The following is a 16,369-nucleotide window of genomic DNA, read 5'->3' on the forward strand; positions in this document are numbered from 1 at the left end:
TTGATTCCACAAACATCTTAGGCCTCCAAGAAGGACTCAGTTCTCAATTTTGTGGGAAATCTGTAACATTTACTAATCAAATAAAGCAATTAAGCTTCCCGAATCATTTCTATCGAGGTCTACCATTTATTGAATGTGCATTCCACCTTCCTCTCTACAGTCACTACGATCTTAGTGTTCTTCATATGTACTAAAAGGAAGAAAGGAGGAAGGAAGGAAGGCAAGCCGGCAAATAGGTCAGGCCTGGCAATTTCATCCAGCACAACCTCCCCTACAGTGGAGCAGAACCATTCCTCTGATGCTGACAGGAAATGACCATGTAGCACCTGCCCTCTTCCCTGCCCTCTACCACAGGTGGCCAGCCTTTCCTCACCATAGGATCACTTGGGGCACTTGTTAAGATGTGATTCCCAGAGTCTCCCTCTGAAGACTCTGATTTAATAGGTCTGAGTTAGGGGCCTGCAATCTTTGTTTTTAACAGCACTAGATTAAGGATTTTCAAACTTGAGCCTGTATTAGAATCACCAGGAGGGCTGGCTAAAACACAGTTTGTTCTGATTCAGTAGGTCTGAGATTCTCGGGTGCGGCCTGAAAATCCTGCATTTCTAACAAGCTCCCATGTGATGCTCATGTTCCTGGTACAGGAAACCACACTTTGAGAATGATTTTACTAGAGGCTTCTTATAACCAGGTGAGTTCAAAAGAAACATCCATAACGCATTTCTCTACAACTAGCATTAAATGATGCGTAATTTTCCCCTAATCTTGTCATTGCCCAACTAGATGTCATCCAATGATCTTCTGTGAGCCAGTAATCAGTTCAAACACACCTCTGTGACCTCTACAGAGAAGGAAATAGAGAAGAGGATGCCCCATGTACTGCTTTACCTTGACCAAGGCAAGAACAACAGCCTAAACCATGTAGACACAGTCAATAATGTCTGGGCTGTAAACTGAAAGAGTTCATACCACAACAAAGCAGGACAGAGAAAACTATCAAGAAAACACTGAAGGCTTTTAAAGTTTGTACTCCTGGGTCAGACTCAGATTTCTGCTATGTCACCACGTAGCACCTAGTGGAATGAGCAAGAGCTAATTTCTAAAAGCTGATCCAGGCACGCCTATTATTTAGAGATCCAAATTGGGCCACTGGGGCTTAAGGAATGGTGCTTCACAGCTCCGTCCTGCCACTATAAACTCAGGCTGGTTGCATCACTACTTTCCATGAGGAATTTAAGGGGTGTGACTGCATCCTTTCCGACCCTGCATTCCACATGTGACAAAACTGATCCAGCTGTTTGTCTGAAAGAAATTCCTTGCTGTCCTTAAAAATTAAAAAGCAAGTGGATATCCGTCCTCCAGGGGCAAGTCTCCAGCTGGAACCTGGTACAGGCAGTTGCGAAACAGAGACAGTGCCCTGGAGAGCATCTGCTTTTGAATTCTTACCTCGCCATAGTGGGGTTAGCCCCATCTTGCTTTTTGAAATGGCAGATTCTGGATGGAGGGTGCTGGCTTGGCCCAAAGCTCTTGAGAAGTGTTCATCCACTACTGACCCAATGTCTCCCTGGAAATAAGTGAAAAGGACACAGCGAGAGTTAAGGTACTCCATCTCGGCAGGCTGGTCTTTCTCCTCCTCCTCCTCCTCCTCCTCCTCATCCTCCTCCTCCTCTTGTTTGCTGGGAAGGGTGACTTCCAGAGAGTCCTGCATCTTGCTGTATACCGCTAACTTCTTCTGGGATGGAATAAACAAAACACGGTATCAAAGACAGTTTGTAAAAAAGCATTAACTACTTAACTTTTCACTTAAAAAAATCTAAATATTAACACATGTTTGCAAACTGATTCTTCGTCTGTTTTCCTCCATTCTTTCCCCTCCCCAAACCAGTCTTCTCCTTCCCACCCTGAAAGAAAGGTCACTTATTATCAGACAGTACATTTTCACAGTGTAAAAGACAGGTTTGGTTTTTTGGTTTTGTTTTATGTTTTTGTTTTTTGGTTTTGGTTTTGTTTTTTGGTAATCTAAATATATCAAAAGGAGAATGACTTTTAAAAAGTGACAGATTCCTTCCAGTTTCTGATCCATTTTTTTTTATTTTAAAGTTTTAAATGTACATCAACATTATAGTTTGGGACAGGGAGGAATGGGAGCTAAGAGGGGGTGCCTGTGGGAGGAGTGGGGAAGAAAAGAACTTTCCATAAATGAAATAAACTAAAATAAAAACAGGAATGTAGCATCTTATGAAAGGATTTGGCAGATGTGCCAAACTCATTTCTCAAAAATCAAACTAAAATGACAACATAAGTCTGTGTGAAGATCCATTTTTCATGGAACATATTTTGCAGATGTCCCACTTGCCACCATTATCATGGAGGGGGGAAAAAAGATAATATTATGGCTTACTGAAAATAATACAATATGCTACCAATGACTGGGGTGGCTTTCAAATAAAAATGAGAAATTTTTGATGATTTTAAAATATTTTTAAAACATATGATCATAGCTATAATAATAGTTAATACATATTATGCCAGGCACTCTTATAAAACTTTGAATTTATTACATCACTTAATTTTTATAATTCTGTATCATGGTTACTACCACTATCCATATTTTAAAGATGAGGGAACAAAGGCACAGAGAATTGAGGTAACTTGCTAAAGGTCACAGAGCATGAGAATGGTAGAGCCTGAATGCACAATAAAAACACGCAGGTATATTTATGCGTGTTGTAGAAAGGCAGGGGAGGCGTATTTGGTGTGGGGGGCGGAAATCACCAACATGATATGTTATTGTTTTCCGGTTAGTAAGTTTTGTATTTGTTAGTCCTGCTTTTCAATATTTCCAAATATGTTTTCCACTGAAAACATATTTGTATTTGTTAGTTCTGCTTTTCAATATTCCAAATATGTTTTCCACTGAGCACATATTATTTTTATAAGCAGCAACTTCACTGTGAATCATATATAAGAAAACACTGCTAAAGATTATAAAATTTATTACCCTAATCATTGTATACCTCTAAAATCTGATTCTTTGTTATACCATTTTTATTTCAGAAAAAAAAATATATGCTGGACAATAAATGTGAGTAGAAAAAAAATCATTCTAGAATACTCAGTAAGCACACAGTTTTGCAAATATTATCATAACACTTAACCTAGACTCATGTTTCTAATGTAATTACTAGCTTCAAAAACCTATAGCCCCAAATTATAAATGCATCATTCAATAAATTGAACCCTTTCCCCGAGCAATGAATATGCTGTTCTTGTGTGAAGTGGGCCCTGAAATGTATATTATGAGCTGTTGGTTATTATTTAGGAGCTGTTATTTATAAATATATGTATTACTTTTTATTTAAAATCTGTGTCAATAGGGTTATCGCTGGTTGATGAATAAATAATTCATTCCTGTGAGTGAATATGCCTTGCTGATGAATAGTCGATTGTAATGACTGTGGTGATATTTCTTCCAATCTGTTTTGCACAGGTTTGAACATGTTTAAACTTAACTTCAATAGTAAAAACACCACAGTAACAAAGGTTATGTATAAAATAAGGGGATTGAACTAAATGGCCTTGAAAGTTACTCCTGACTTTAAATTCCATTATAAAATAAACAAATATTACAATTTATTAGTCAAATCACAGTGCTATGTTTCTGTGTGCATGTGTATTTATCTGAAGTTATACCATTAAAGCATACACACACCCTCTCTGCTGAGTACTCCGGCATATTAAGAAGCACTGTTTTTATAAAGGAAAGGAGTTTAAAACTCATCTAGAGAGTGACTTCACTGTCCACTGGTGTTCATTATTATCTATGGAACTGGTTTTTTATTCCTGCCAATGTCCAGTTCAGCATCAGTGTGTGAGAGTAAGATTTTTCATCTAATTGTTTCATTTGTTTAAATTTACATTTATTCTTTAAGTGAAAGAGCCCTGGGCTGGGCTAATGATCCAAAGAAAGGCAGTGTTTTATTCTATCCCAAGGAGCAAATATTTCTTAGAAGAAATAAAATTAATTAGAGCATTATATATATGTAAAAGATTGTCAAGTGCAAATCCTGATAGAAAGGTAGCATATTATTATAACCAATAATAGCAATAATAAAATGTCTTAATTTATTAATTGACGGCAGTGGAATTTAATCTATAGATATTTAGTTTATTTAAGACTATCCAATTTTCTAAATGTTACATAATTTCAAGTTATTCTTTTTTGACCAATTGTTGAATGGTTGTATACAAATAAATTAACTTGAAATTTACATATGAAAAATTTAATATGGAATGGGGAAAATGTGAACAAAATCTGCCACTGGATCAAAATACCTTTCATTAGCTTATTTTCTAAAAATCATTTCTCTGTTTATGGATGCATATATCCCCTATCATTAATATTTCATACACATGTAACACATGGCTGTATTTACACATGTGCATTTATATAAATACACACTTATATATTATTCCTCTTAATAGGCAAACACCTGTGATTTTACAAAAATATATGTAGAGACTCTACTTAAATAGAATTTTTTGGAATGAATTTAAAATACACTTTTTGTTTTTCTCTCCCAGCTCTTTAAGACAGGTTTTCTATGAAGCAGAAATAAATTTAAGTAAGTAAATTAAAAAAAAAAACACATCAAAAACATAAAATGGAAAGGGGGCCTATGATCCAGTTCCCAACAGGCAGGACATAAATCACATCTATCATTCTCGCTTTTCAGATAAAGTTGAGTCAACTTTTACAAATATAGTGAACCAACTTAAATATTTACATTTACCACACAAACACTCTCTCTCTCTCTCTCTCTCTTTTAGCTTCACCATCAATACCACTAAATATTAAAGAATTCTAAAGTATCCAAATGACCTGAAAACTTCCTAAAATGCTAACACTGAATTTGCATACTTTTTAAATATTATTGAGGAATGGTATAAACAGGAAAGGCTACATATCACAAATGTATAGTTCATAAACTTCATAAACTGAGCATACCAATGAAACTAACTAGAGATCAAGGACTAGAACATCATCAGGACCCAGGAGGCACTTACTTCCTTCAAGCCACTACCTCCTCAACAGCAACCACTATCCAGACTCCATCAATGTAGATTAGCTATAACTGTCTTTTGTACTTTATATAAATGAAATCATACAGCACGTACCCTTTTGTGTCTGGCCTCTTTCACCCCACATTATGTTCATGAGATTCATGCATATTGTTGCACGCAGTTTTAGACGTTCAGCCCTAGCAGATAGGGCTGATTTTAACCAATTTACACATCCAATGCCAGTTTATGAGAGTTCCTGTTGTTCCATATCCCTGTCAACACTTGGTACTGTATATCTTTTTTTTTTTCCAGTTTTGCTCTCCTGATATCCCAATTTTCTTAAACTTTTTTTTCATTGAGGTGAAATTCACACATAAATTAACCTCTTAAATTTTTTTTTAACGTTTATTTTTGAGAGACAGAGACAGAGCACGAGCGGGGGAGAGGCAGAGAGAGAGAGGGAGGCACAGATTCTGAAGCAGGCTCCAGGCTCTCAGCTATCAGCACAGAGCCCGATGCAAGGCTTGAACTCACAAACTGTGAGATCATGACCTGAGCTGAAGTCGGATGCTTAACTGACTGAACCACCCAGGCGCCCCTAAAATTAACCTTTTAAAAGTGAATGATTCTGGGGCATTTAGTACATTGAGAATTTTGTGCAGTCACCATCTCTATCTAGTCCAAAACATTTCATCACCCCAAAAGGAAATTCTGTACCTGTTAAGTATTAACTCCACATTCTTTGACTCCTCTCCATCAGTCCATGATAGCCACCAATGTGCATTCTGTCTCTATGAGTTTATCTATTCTGGATATTTCATATAAATGAAATCATTCATATGTGACTTGTTTGCTTCTAGCTTTTTTCTCTTAGCATAATGTTTTTAAGGTTCATTCACATTGTACCAATACTTCTTTTTATAGCCAAATAATATTTCATTATATGTATATACCACGATCTGTTTATCCTTGTATCCACGGATGGACATTTGAGTCATATCCACCTTCTGGCTATTGTAGATAGTGCTGTTACGAATATGTGTGCACATGTATTTGGTTGCATTCCTCTTTTCAGTTCTTTTAGATAGGTATATATGATAGCTGGGTCATATGATAACATGATGCTTAACTTATTAGGGAACTGCCAAACTTTCCACAGCAGCTGAACCATTTTAGATTCCCACCAGCAATGTACTATGGGTCCAATTTGTCTACTTCTTTGGCAGAAAGATAACACTTGTTATTTTCTGGATTCTTAAAAGAATTATTATTACAGTTATAACCATCCTAGTGGGTATGAAGTGGTACCTCATTGTGGTTTTGATTTACATTTCCCTAATGACTAATGATGTTGAGCAATTTGCATACATTTAAAAAATATGAAGTGTGAACACAAAGAAAACAGGGACAGAATTTAAACAGCAATTGACTCATATGCTGACAATCACACCATCTTAATATTCTTCTCTACAGGCTCTTAAGCCTTAACTACTTTCTGGTATCTGTGCTTTGGTGACTGTAAATCAATTCTTTGCCTATTTTTAACTAAGTAAATTATTCATGTACACTTTTGCCATATTCTGTATTCACTTGGTGTTTGCTCCTTGGAACGAAACTTGCCTGGTGTCACATTCTTTCTTGAGAATAATATATAACATTCAAAACGGTAAGAATAAATCTCAAGTCATCAGAACCTAGATTTCCTGAATCGAGGTCAGAAGGCAATCTAGTTGATATTTTTCTCAAGAGGCACAATCACTTCCTAAAAATATTCAAGTCTCAGAAATGTTGAGGCTTTTCTTCGGAGACCGAAGAATCAGAATCCTTAACTAAATAAAGACGTCATCAAAAGGGACTTCAACACCTACAAGCTGGTTTACTTAGAGCACATTAACTGGCTCATCTCCATTTCAGAGTCATGCCGAATTTCCCCCAGGCGAAATGACCCTCAGGTTACGTGCAACAACGGCTAAGTGAGCAGCCACAAAGTTAAAACTAACTCACAAAAAGAGGTTAAAGCCACAGTATGAAGGAGTAGGCCCAGGCAATGTAAGCCATACCCAACCACTTTACAGCCTGCCATAAGGCACAGCAGGAACAAACTCTCACAGGAATGTGCAGGGGAAAGGATTTGTCTGACAAGAGAGACTTCCATGTCAGGAGCCAAATACCACTAACTCCCCAAGGCTTAAGCTTACAAAATGCCAAATGATTACTGTGCATATGTGGAAACTTCTTTTCCTAAAAAAACAAAAGTATTTTAATGAATCATTGGATATTTGGAAACAGCTTTTACTTTTTTTTCATTCTTTTTTCTTTTTCTTTTCTTTTTTCAATTTCTACTGGCTCTCTTCTCCAAAGGCAATGCTTCTTTTATGTTCAAAAACAAGGTTTGAGCCTATAAGAAAGGACCACGAGCCTGGAGTAAATGTTTCAAAATGTTTGCATGTCTGAAAGGGTAAAGTGCCATAAAAGCAGGTAATTGCTCCTTGATCATATTTTTTTCTGAATTCACTTGGCAACAGATTTTTTAAAATATCTCAGAGAGATTTGAAATTCTGGTCCTTAGCCTGTTTGGAAAAGGAGGAGGAATCAGGTTAAGGGAGGGTGGGTTAGGATAAAGAAGCTATGCCACAGACCTTTTATATATATTATTTCGCGCACCTCTCTCAAACATTCACATACAAATATTGTCCAAATAATTATTCCCAATTTACATATGCAGAAACTGATTTGCTTGTCTAGGATCATCTAACTAGTAAATGGCAGAGATAGGATTAGAACCCATTTCCGTCTGACTCCAAAGCATGTGCCAAGACCGTGGACTGAAGGAAAAGGTCTCTATATACTTATTCTAATTGAATAAGTAAACAGAAGCCCCAGACCAGCAAGGCATCAAATGGCATCACATAACGAAGGAGAGTCAAAGTTACTTGTAGTATTAAAAAAAAAAAAAAACTGAAATGTGGGAGCACCTGGGTGGCTCAGTCAGTTAGGCATCAGACTCTTGATTTCTGCTGAGGTCATGATCTCACAGTTTGTGAGTTCAATCCCCACGTTGGACTCTATGCTGATGGTGCGGAGCCTGCTTCAGATTCTCTCTCCCTCTCTTTCTGCCCCTCCCACACACACATGCACGCATTCTCTCTGTCTCTCTGTCTCTCTCAAAATAAATAAATAAACTTAAAAAAATAGAAATGTAAACATCTATCAGAGTTTTGGCTACTAAAACATGCAGCACTCTTCAAAATATATGTGCATCTAGATAAAACTGAATTCTGTATCTAAAAATGTACTGTCCCCTTGGCAAATCAGATACATAATACAATTGCCTACCATTTTTCTGGAAATCCTATTTTGAAAATGTGAGCAGAGCCTATTTTGTGAGATACAGTCACAACTCAAGATTCTGTGTTTGTTTTGTCTTGTTTTTATTTTTCTTAACAGTAGGGAGGAGCAAACCAAAAATAATATTAACTTGACCAGCTATTTTTGAGCATACTTGCCTCTCAATGATTCTGGTCATTATCAAAAATCAAAACCTTCTCCTCCAAGGATGAAAATTTACCAGTTTTGAGGATTTTCAAAAAGAAAAAAAAATGTACCACATGCTTACAGAGAATTTCAAAATTTGCATTCCCAAAATACTTTAAGCAATGATCACATCTTAGAGGTATGTGTTCTCTCGCAAACTGACTACTTTGAATGAAACAAGTTTTCAGTGTGTGAATTTCTGATATGTTTTTATAAGCCTATTTACTAGACATAGGGTAGGACTTCATTTTTAAAAATGTATCTGTTATTTATCAAATTGTCAATTAACTTCTGCTTCCTCTCAGTAATTGTGCAAAGACATGGAGCCACTAGGTGAAAGTCATAGCCTATCCCTAAACTCAGGCTGCTTATAGTTAGTTGGCAGAGCATGGGAAGGGCAATGGTAAATAAAGAGAACCTCACAGTTTATCCATAAGGCTAATTGTCTAATTTCTCCAAGGAGCTAATATTTTAAAATTTTTAAATAAGAAAAGTAAGAAGGTAAGAGGCAAATTACTAATTGTTTTCTTGTGCCAATGAAGTCAAGACGGGAAGAGCACATAGTAGAAAGAGAACTGGAATAGGAAGGAGGATTTGACTAAAATCAGTCCATGAATCTAGGTAAGCCACCGAGCCCTCTAGCCCTTAGCTTCCTCTTTTGAAAATGAGGAATTTTGAGACTTGATTATCTCAGAGGTCTTGTCCTATTCTGTATCCTAATAAGCAACATGCTGGAGCTCTAGACAAATTCACACTTAATTTTGTTTCTTACATTGGCCGCCTCTTCTGATTTTTCAGGACACTAGCCAAAAAAACCCTACAGACCATCGAAGACTAACTCATTTCTAGACACGGGTCATCTAGCCCAATTCCTAGGAATTAGTTTTGGTATCTCCTTTATGTAACTTCATAGTAACAAGAAAGGATGCATCCTTCCACATCCCTGCGCCGCGCCCCCCCCACCCCGACCTCCACCACTCCATCCCGCAAGGACAAGTGTTTTGGCATACCAAAACCATACAGTTTTAAGAGGAAAGGACACCTGTTCACTTTAGGTCATTCTTCCTTTCTGTTCTTTCTTTTTCATCCCCTCTACTAAAGCGTAAGACAAGTGAAAAATAGTTCAGCTACCCCAGTTCAAACCACACTTGTAAATTACTGGCATAAATCTGGTGTCCACTGAAATATCTATAAATATGGCATATATGACTCATTTTTAGCAGCAGATGTTTGGATCTAATGGTTCAAGGCATTGTTGGGTCTTCCTAAATGAATAGTTAAAGCAGAAAATCAGCTGCTTAAAGAGGTGCTTTTTGAAAGATTCAGGGCAGAGTTTTGCCCAAAATTATTTCCTTCACTGTCTCTCCCAGAGCTTGAAATTCAAATGTTAGACTGCTTTTGTTTCTTGAATAAAAACATTTCTCTGGAGATAATACCTTAAGTTATTATCTATTTCTGGATGAATTGGTTTGGATTTTTTTTTTAAGCTAGCTGGAAACAGGGCCTATGGGAATTGGATTCAAGTTCAGTGCCCAGGTTTTAGAATGACAGACAAAAAGTATGATGTACAAGTTTGCTCTCAGATCTGCCCTAAGCATCTTGAGCATAAAATTTACAGTCTTGTTGAACATTCCCTTTGCACAGAAAGATACAAGACAGAAACATATATACTACCCAAAGGGGTCAGCTCAGCATCTTTGCTGTAATAGCCCAAAGAGTGACACTGAGGATAGCAAGGTTTTACCTTGTGAACACCCTCATTTACTTTGGCATGGCTCATGTCCCTGCCACCCCCAGCTTTGTGAGATGGGGGACGTTAAGTGTTAGGTGAAGCAGGACTTCCTTGCATCTATCCAAAATACCCGTTCCTTTCCAAAGAATGTCATCTCATCCTGGCATTTGGTTTCCTGGTGAACATATCTTCACCACACGCGATTTTACGGATTCCAAGCCTTCCTTTACTATCGTTATTGTAATCTCTATTCTGGTTGACTGCCAGAGACAACAGTTAAGTTTGGTTATTTTAAAGTTTAATTTTTTTTCTCTAGCTTTGAATTTTCTGGCGGAAAGTTATTGGGAGCATAAAACCATGGGGCACTTTAAGCTTCTAAGTCTCTGCAGGCAAGTTAATTTGTGTAGGGTGGAATTATAGGGACTGTTCTTTCTCAAATAAGTCCTGTATGAATTCTTATAAATCCACTTAAGTCCTTGCTTACAGTTGCAAGAAAATTGGATCCTCCACCTTAAATAAGTTGGCTGTGTATTGAAACTATTTAGGATATAATTGTATTCTTTCCTTTTAATGAATCTAAACTTATGTTGGAATAACAGTAATATATGAGGCACTTAAAGCTGACTGCTAATACCACTTCCTGAAGATTATTTTAAAATAAATAAACGTTCATTTACTAAGTGGATATTCTGCCCCATCAACAAAGGATGCAGAATGGATAGCAAAAGTCATTAGCATAATACAAATGCTTTCAAAAGGACTTTGGAATGCCTAAACTAAAAAAGTACACTACCAAGGACTTGGAAAGAATTTTAAATTCCAAGGCCAAAGAATCTACTGCATATTAATCTTCTTTATCAAAAAGTTGATTTGGAGCAGTAAAGACAAAAATAAGTCTATTGTGCAATGGCAAAAAAAAAAAAAAAAAAAAAAGAATGAAAAGAAGAGCCTAGGAGACGGGGATGGCGTGGTGGAAAGATGCTACTTTGGGGAGCAGGGCATCTGGTGGTCTTAATTTTGTCACCAAACAGTTTTGAATTTTTAGCTAGGCATTTCAACCCTATTAACATACATTTTCCCATTTGCAAAAGGACGGGTTGAAGTATGGTTTTTCAGGGTGTCTTCTGACAAAAAGAATCTTTGAGGGGTTTTTATGACCTAAGCAAGGTAGCAAAGTCCAGAGAAATAGTTTGAAAAAAAAAAAAAAAACTCCTCATAAACTTATAACTGGACTTCTGCCTCCTAAGAGCATTTAATTCTTTTAAGTGAAAGCATGCATGCAGATTCCCCCGGCTGTCACCCTTGAAGAGGACAGAGTAAATATGCTCTAACTTATATGAAGCTCAAAGTGTAATTGTTAAAAACTCCTACACACAATTAAGAAAATGGCGACGACTTTTTTCTGCTTTCATCACCTTGTCTATAAACTACACATTTCTGAAAGCTTTAAGTATCTTTCTAATGTACACATTATAAATAAACGGGGTAGGGGGCAGATTTAGACAGTAACAGACTGTCTACATTTAAGATGCGACATCCACTGGGTATGAAGGGAATCTATGATTTCATATCACTTCCCTCAATTTTTCCTGACACATATTTGGAAATTTTTTGTCTTAGTTCCTACTGTCACTGTTAGAATACAAGCACATTCCTTTCTGTACATGTTCTGCAGCGTCATCATGCCTTTGGAGTATGTGCTGAGAGACTGAGTCAAGAGTTCCCTTGAGGAGATGTTAAAGAGATGGTGGGCATGAGGACCAGGGAGCTTAGCATCTCTCAGCAATTCCTGGCTGGATAAAGCACACTATGAGATTTACTAACAGCCATGCAATTTCTAGTAATTTATGTCAGGCACTACAAAATTTACTCTGCACACATATTTACAAATTATTTTAATTCATGTAGCCTACTGTATGCCTAACTAACATATCATAGTGCAGCCTGATGTGAATGCAGGCAACTATGTTTTTAAGACATTAACCTATTACCCACCTACAATGCATGACATGCTTGACAAAAAATCTGAACTTAAAATTTCAGGTGCATGTTTGTGCTTTTATGAGAAAAGCAGAGTATACATGCCTGTAGTATGATATCCTGTTACTTCAAAACTAATTTTCAGCTACATGATCATACACTAAGAGGAAAAAATATACCTATGTATGAAATCCATCATAATAAACCATTATGATATATTAATTTACAAGGACTTCTGAGCTACACAGTTTTGAGAAAAAATAAATTCAAAGTTACACTATTACAATCAATTACAGAAGTAATACAAAATTTAAATGCTTTCTCTTCTAACATTTTATAAATGACCATTCAACTTTCTTTATAACTCTATCACTTTTTCGGCTTTTCTTTTTTCTGCTTAACAAATCAATTTTTCAAATGCAGTAGGAGTTGTAGCCCTTATTTTTGTCTCCAAGGCAAGATGCTATTAGGGGTCACTTCCCATGTACGGAGAAAACAATCTTCATGGATAATAATGATAAAACCTTATGGAATGCAAAAACAACGAAAATATGTATTCTCGGATGACTGCATTAGGGCCAAGTCAATATTAGTCCCACTTCACCCACGCACCACATAGTCTAAAAATGCTGTCAGCCTGATAAGAATTTCCTGATTTGCTCTTTTTTCCAATAGAAAATATAGGTCATCAAAATAAACTCCTGACAGTAAAAGAACAGTAGTTAGACTATCAAGTCTCTTCATTTTGCTAGTCAGTTATAGTCAAATAGTTTCTTTACTTAACAACAACAAAAAGTAACCTCGAACAAGTCATTTTAGTAAGAGTGACATGAAAATTTCCAAGCACACCTTTCAACTTAGTTCTTAAAGTCAACTTAGCCTAATTATCTACTTGAATGATAGCCACAGAACCCTAATGTATAGTAAAGTTGATACTTAATAATATGTGCGACTAATCAATGTGGACTACTCAGGCAAAAAAGAAAGCTCATTCTTCATTTTGTTGATGGTCTTAGCAAAAGAATGAAATTTGGGGATTGAGTTGTAGCGCTATTGCAAAAGTGAGAGTACTGGAGTTACTTCTTACCAAAAACTGTATTTTATGATGAGTAACTTAGAATTTTTCTGATGCTGAATTTTATTTTCTAGTTCAAGAGTCTCACAATCCTAAGCTCCACCACATATTCATATATTAATGAAATTATTTTCATAATTCTATAAAACAAAACCCTATTCATAACTTCTATAGCTCAAGTTATTTTTTAAGGGGAAAATACATTTTTTGTATGGTTAGTAATTTTGAGTCTGTTGCTTGTCCACATTCCAACTGACAATTGAAAGGTTCTACAGTCTCCAAGATGGAAGAAAGGAGAGGAGGAAATAGGTTGGTTTAGCTTGGACTGAGTGTTTATAAAACACATAAAACATATCCAGCATCTCTGTGCCTCGCTTGCCTAATGTGTACCTAAGTGGTTACCTATGTCTTTTCTATTTAAACCCAAAGAAAAGCAAACAGCATAGCCAAAATGTTTTCAACCCATCACCCTTGACCATAAATTACAAAATGCTTTCCCATCTCCTCTTTATATCTTGCTTTCAATGCTGAAGCTGCTGAATATTACAAAAAAAAAAAAAAAAAAAAAAAAGACAGCAAGAAAGTGGGGCTCCTTCCTCTCTTGCCCTACTTGGCCCTGTTAACCTTATATTGTTTACTAGGTAAATATTGTTTAGCACGTACCCTGTTCCAGAATCAGCTGAATTTTACAGCCCCTAAATTCTAAGCAGAAATTATGATTTCTTTCCAAAGAGTAGCACTACAAGTATAGCAAAGAAACAGACGTAAAGGGAATACAGAAATTAAAATTAAAATATTACCTAACTATATCAATAATAATAAATTAAAGAGCCAAACCTTAAGACCATAATAAAACATACGGTTCCAAAGAAATTTAAAAAACCCAATCAATAAATTCTGTGGATGGTAATCTCCAAACCATATCTAGTTCCCTGATAAGTGTCTCCACCTCAGAGTGTGTAAATTGTATTTTTTTAAATCTCACCAAATCAACCCCCCCCCTAATTCCCAAAGTCTGAGGACTCTACTTTGGTACAAGCTAGTGCCACATACTCACATATGTGTTCTCTGTAGCACTAAGTCTTGACACACACTCTGTTGGTGTCCAGAGAGGAATGTCCAGGGGTACCTAGTGCCAAATTCTCCACACCCTATCCTCCCTTCTAAAGGAACTATATCATCTCCCTGGTTCTAGAACCCTTTTTAGCCACAGCATTCTCAGTCACTCTCACCAGCATGGTGAAGATCCAACATCCCGAGATCCAAAGTTACTTCTTGAAGACCGACACACTCCCAGCGGACTGAACTATAACACCTCTGCACTTTGATAGAATTAAAAATGAATGAGGAACTTTGGGATCAATTCCTGCCCTCTAAGTCACAGTCATGAGAAGACAGACTCTACAGAGAAATTCTAGTAACATTTGACAGACGTTACACGAGATCGATATTCCACCATAAAAGTTCCAGAAAGGTCATTCCATGAGCTCACTGTCCAGGTAGCTTCCCCTATGTCAGTGACACATTTCATCCTCTTAATCCACAAAACCCTGAAACACTCCACCTTTCCAAAGGAAACAAGATACTTGATTTAAAGGAAGTTTACTCACATACTCCTAAGACAGATGCCCTTGGTGAGTTTCAGAAAACTGAGCCCAAAGAGCTAAGGTGCCTATGAGGACCAGCCTCTGAGCTCCGGCGACAACAGCCAATGAAGCCCCCAGCCAGGTAATGAATCCCCACCCGTCCACCAGGCTGCTGTGCTCGTCCCTTCCCGAAGCCTCTCCTCTTCCCTACTAATGGCTTTCGGCTCAAGGGCGCTCCCGCAGGTCCCAGAGCATCCTCCGCGCCACCCGTCCCGGCGGGACGTCGCCCCAGTCCCAGACAGATACTCTCGGTGCCCCTCGCCCCCGCCCCCGCCCCCGGCGGGCTGCCCGGTCGGTGACTCACCTGCTGGCCAGGTTGGGGCGCCGGGTGGTAGTAGGCTGTGGGGCAGGTTGCAGCTGCCACAGGGTTGGGCAGATACTGGGGCGCTCCATACGGCTGGGGGTGATACATCACCTCCGCACAACTCATGGCAGCCGGGGCAGCGGCGGCCCCCGAGCTGCCGCCGCCGATCTACGCGCTCCGGCGACGGGCGCCGCCGCCACCGCCGTAGCTGCCTCCTCTGTCGCTGCTCCAGCTGCTACTGCGGCGAAGGCGGGTCCTGGGCGGCCGCGGGCTCCGCGCTGGGCGCGGGCTCGGGAGGGGTTGGCAATCAGTGGGGGCCCATGCGCGGGCACCTTCATCTTCAGCCCCTCCGAATGTCCCCTTGCCTGCGCTTATACAGCGGCTCCGGGACTCAGCGGCCCGCCGCGCGGCGGGGACATGACAGCGCCGGGCTCCGGCGAGGACAGCAGCACCCACCGCAGCTCCAGCCGCAGCCTCAGCCCCGGCGGGGTAGGGCAGCCCCGGGGAGCCGGGACTCTGGTTTGCATATACACAATGCACGCCCGGAGCTCGTCCTATCACTGGAGCTCGAGCCTGGGCGAGGACCGGGAGGCGGGGGCAGAGGGAGGGGGCCGCTGGGGAGGAGGGGGAGCACTTCGCCGCTCCAGGCTCTGACGCCGAGCTCCGCAAAGTTCTTCCAACTGGGTCCGCTGCGGGCGGGTCGCCCAGCAGGGGACCCCGGGGAAGGCCGGCTGCGGATTGGAGCTAAGTTTGAAGCCCTCTCCGCCTCCCAGCAGCGGGATGATGGTGGGAGGGGAACGGTATGCGTGAGGCTCCGCGCCCTCAGAGCTCGGGCTTCCCACCCTGTCTCTGTTACCTGGCTCTCAGGGCGGGGTCTTCCCACCCCCGGGGGAGCATTTAGGGGGAGCAGCAACACGGGGCCAGAGCTAAACGAAGGCCAAGTGTGCAAAGAGGTAAAACAGAACAGGCGCAAAATAAACTGGCATTAGCCCCTCCATTAAATCTAACAGTAAGTGAAAGTTAACTTTATTGCC

At 39.2% G+C, this 16,369-nt stretch overlaps 1 protein-coding gene across 7 annotated transcripts in view; it reads right to left on the reverse strand.

Moving 5' to 3' along the window:
• VGLL3 (vestigial like family member 3) overlaps positions 1-16,369 on the reverse strand; it is a 144,942-nt gene that overhangs the window by 33,322 nt on the left and 95,251 nt on the right. For 2 of the 7 annotated variants that reach the window (XM_053220698.1, XM_053220699.1), the window contains one exon: positions 1,447-1,732. In XM_053220698.1, coding sequence (XP_053076673.1) covers positions 1,447-1,732 — 286 coding nt within the window. Of the gene's footprint in view, positions 1-1,446; positions 1,733-14,995; positions 15,295-15,335; positions 16,115-16,369 lie in introns of those variants that run through there. The other 5 variants (XR_008297600.1, XM_027077571.2, XM_015065961.3 and 2 more) reach the window with 5 other exon arrangements.

Source organism: Acinonyx jubatus, chromosome C2 (assembly GCF_027475565.1).
Source record: "Acinonyx jubatus isolate Ajub_Pintada_27869175 chromosome C2, VMU_Ajub_asm_v1.0, whole genome shotgun sequence".
Classification (NCBI taxonomy): Eukaryota; Metazoa; Chordata; class Mammalia; order Carnivora; family Felidae; genus Acinonyx; species Acinonyx jubatus.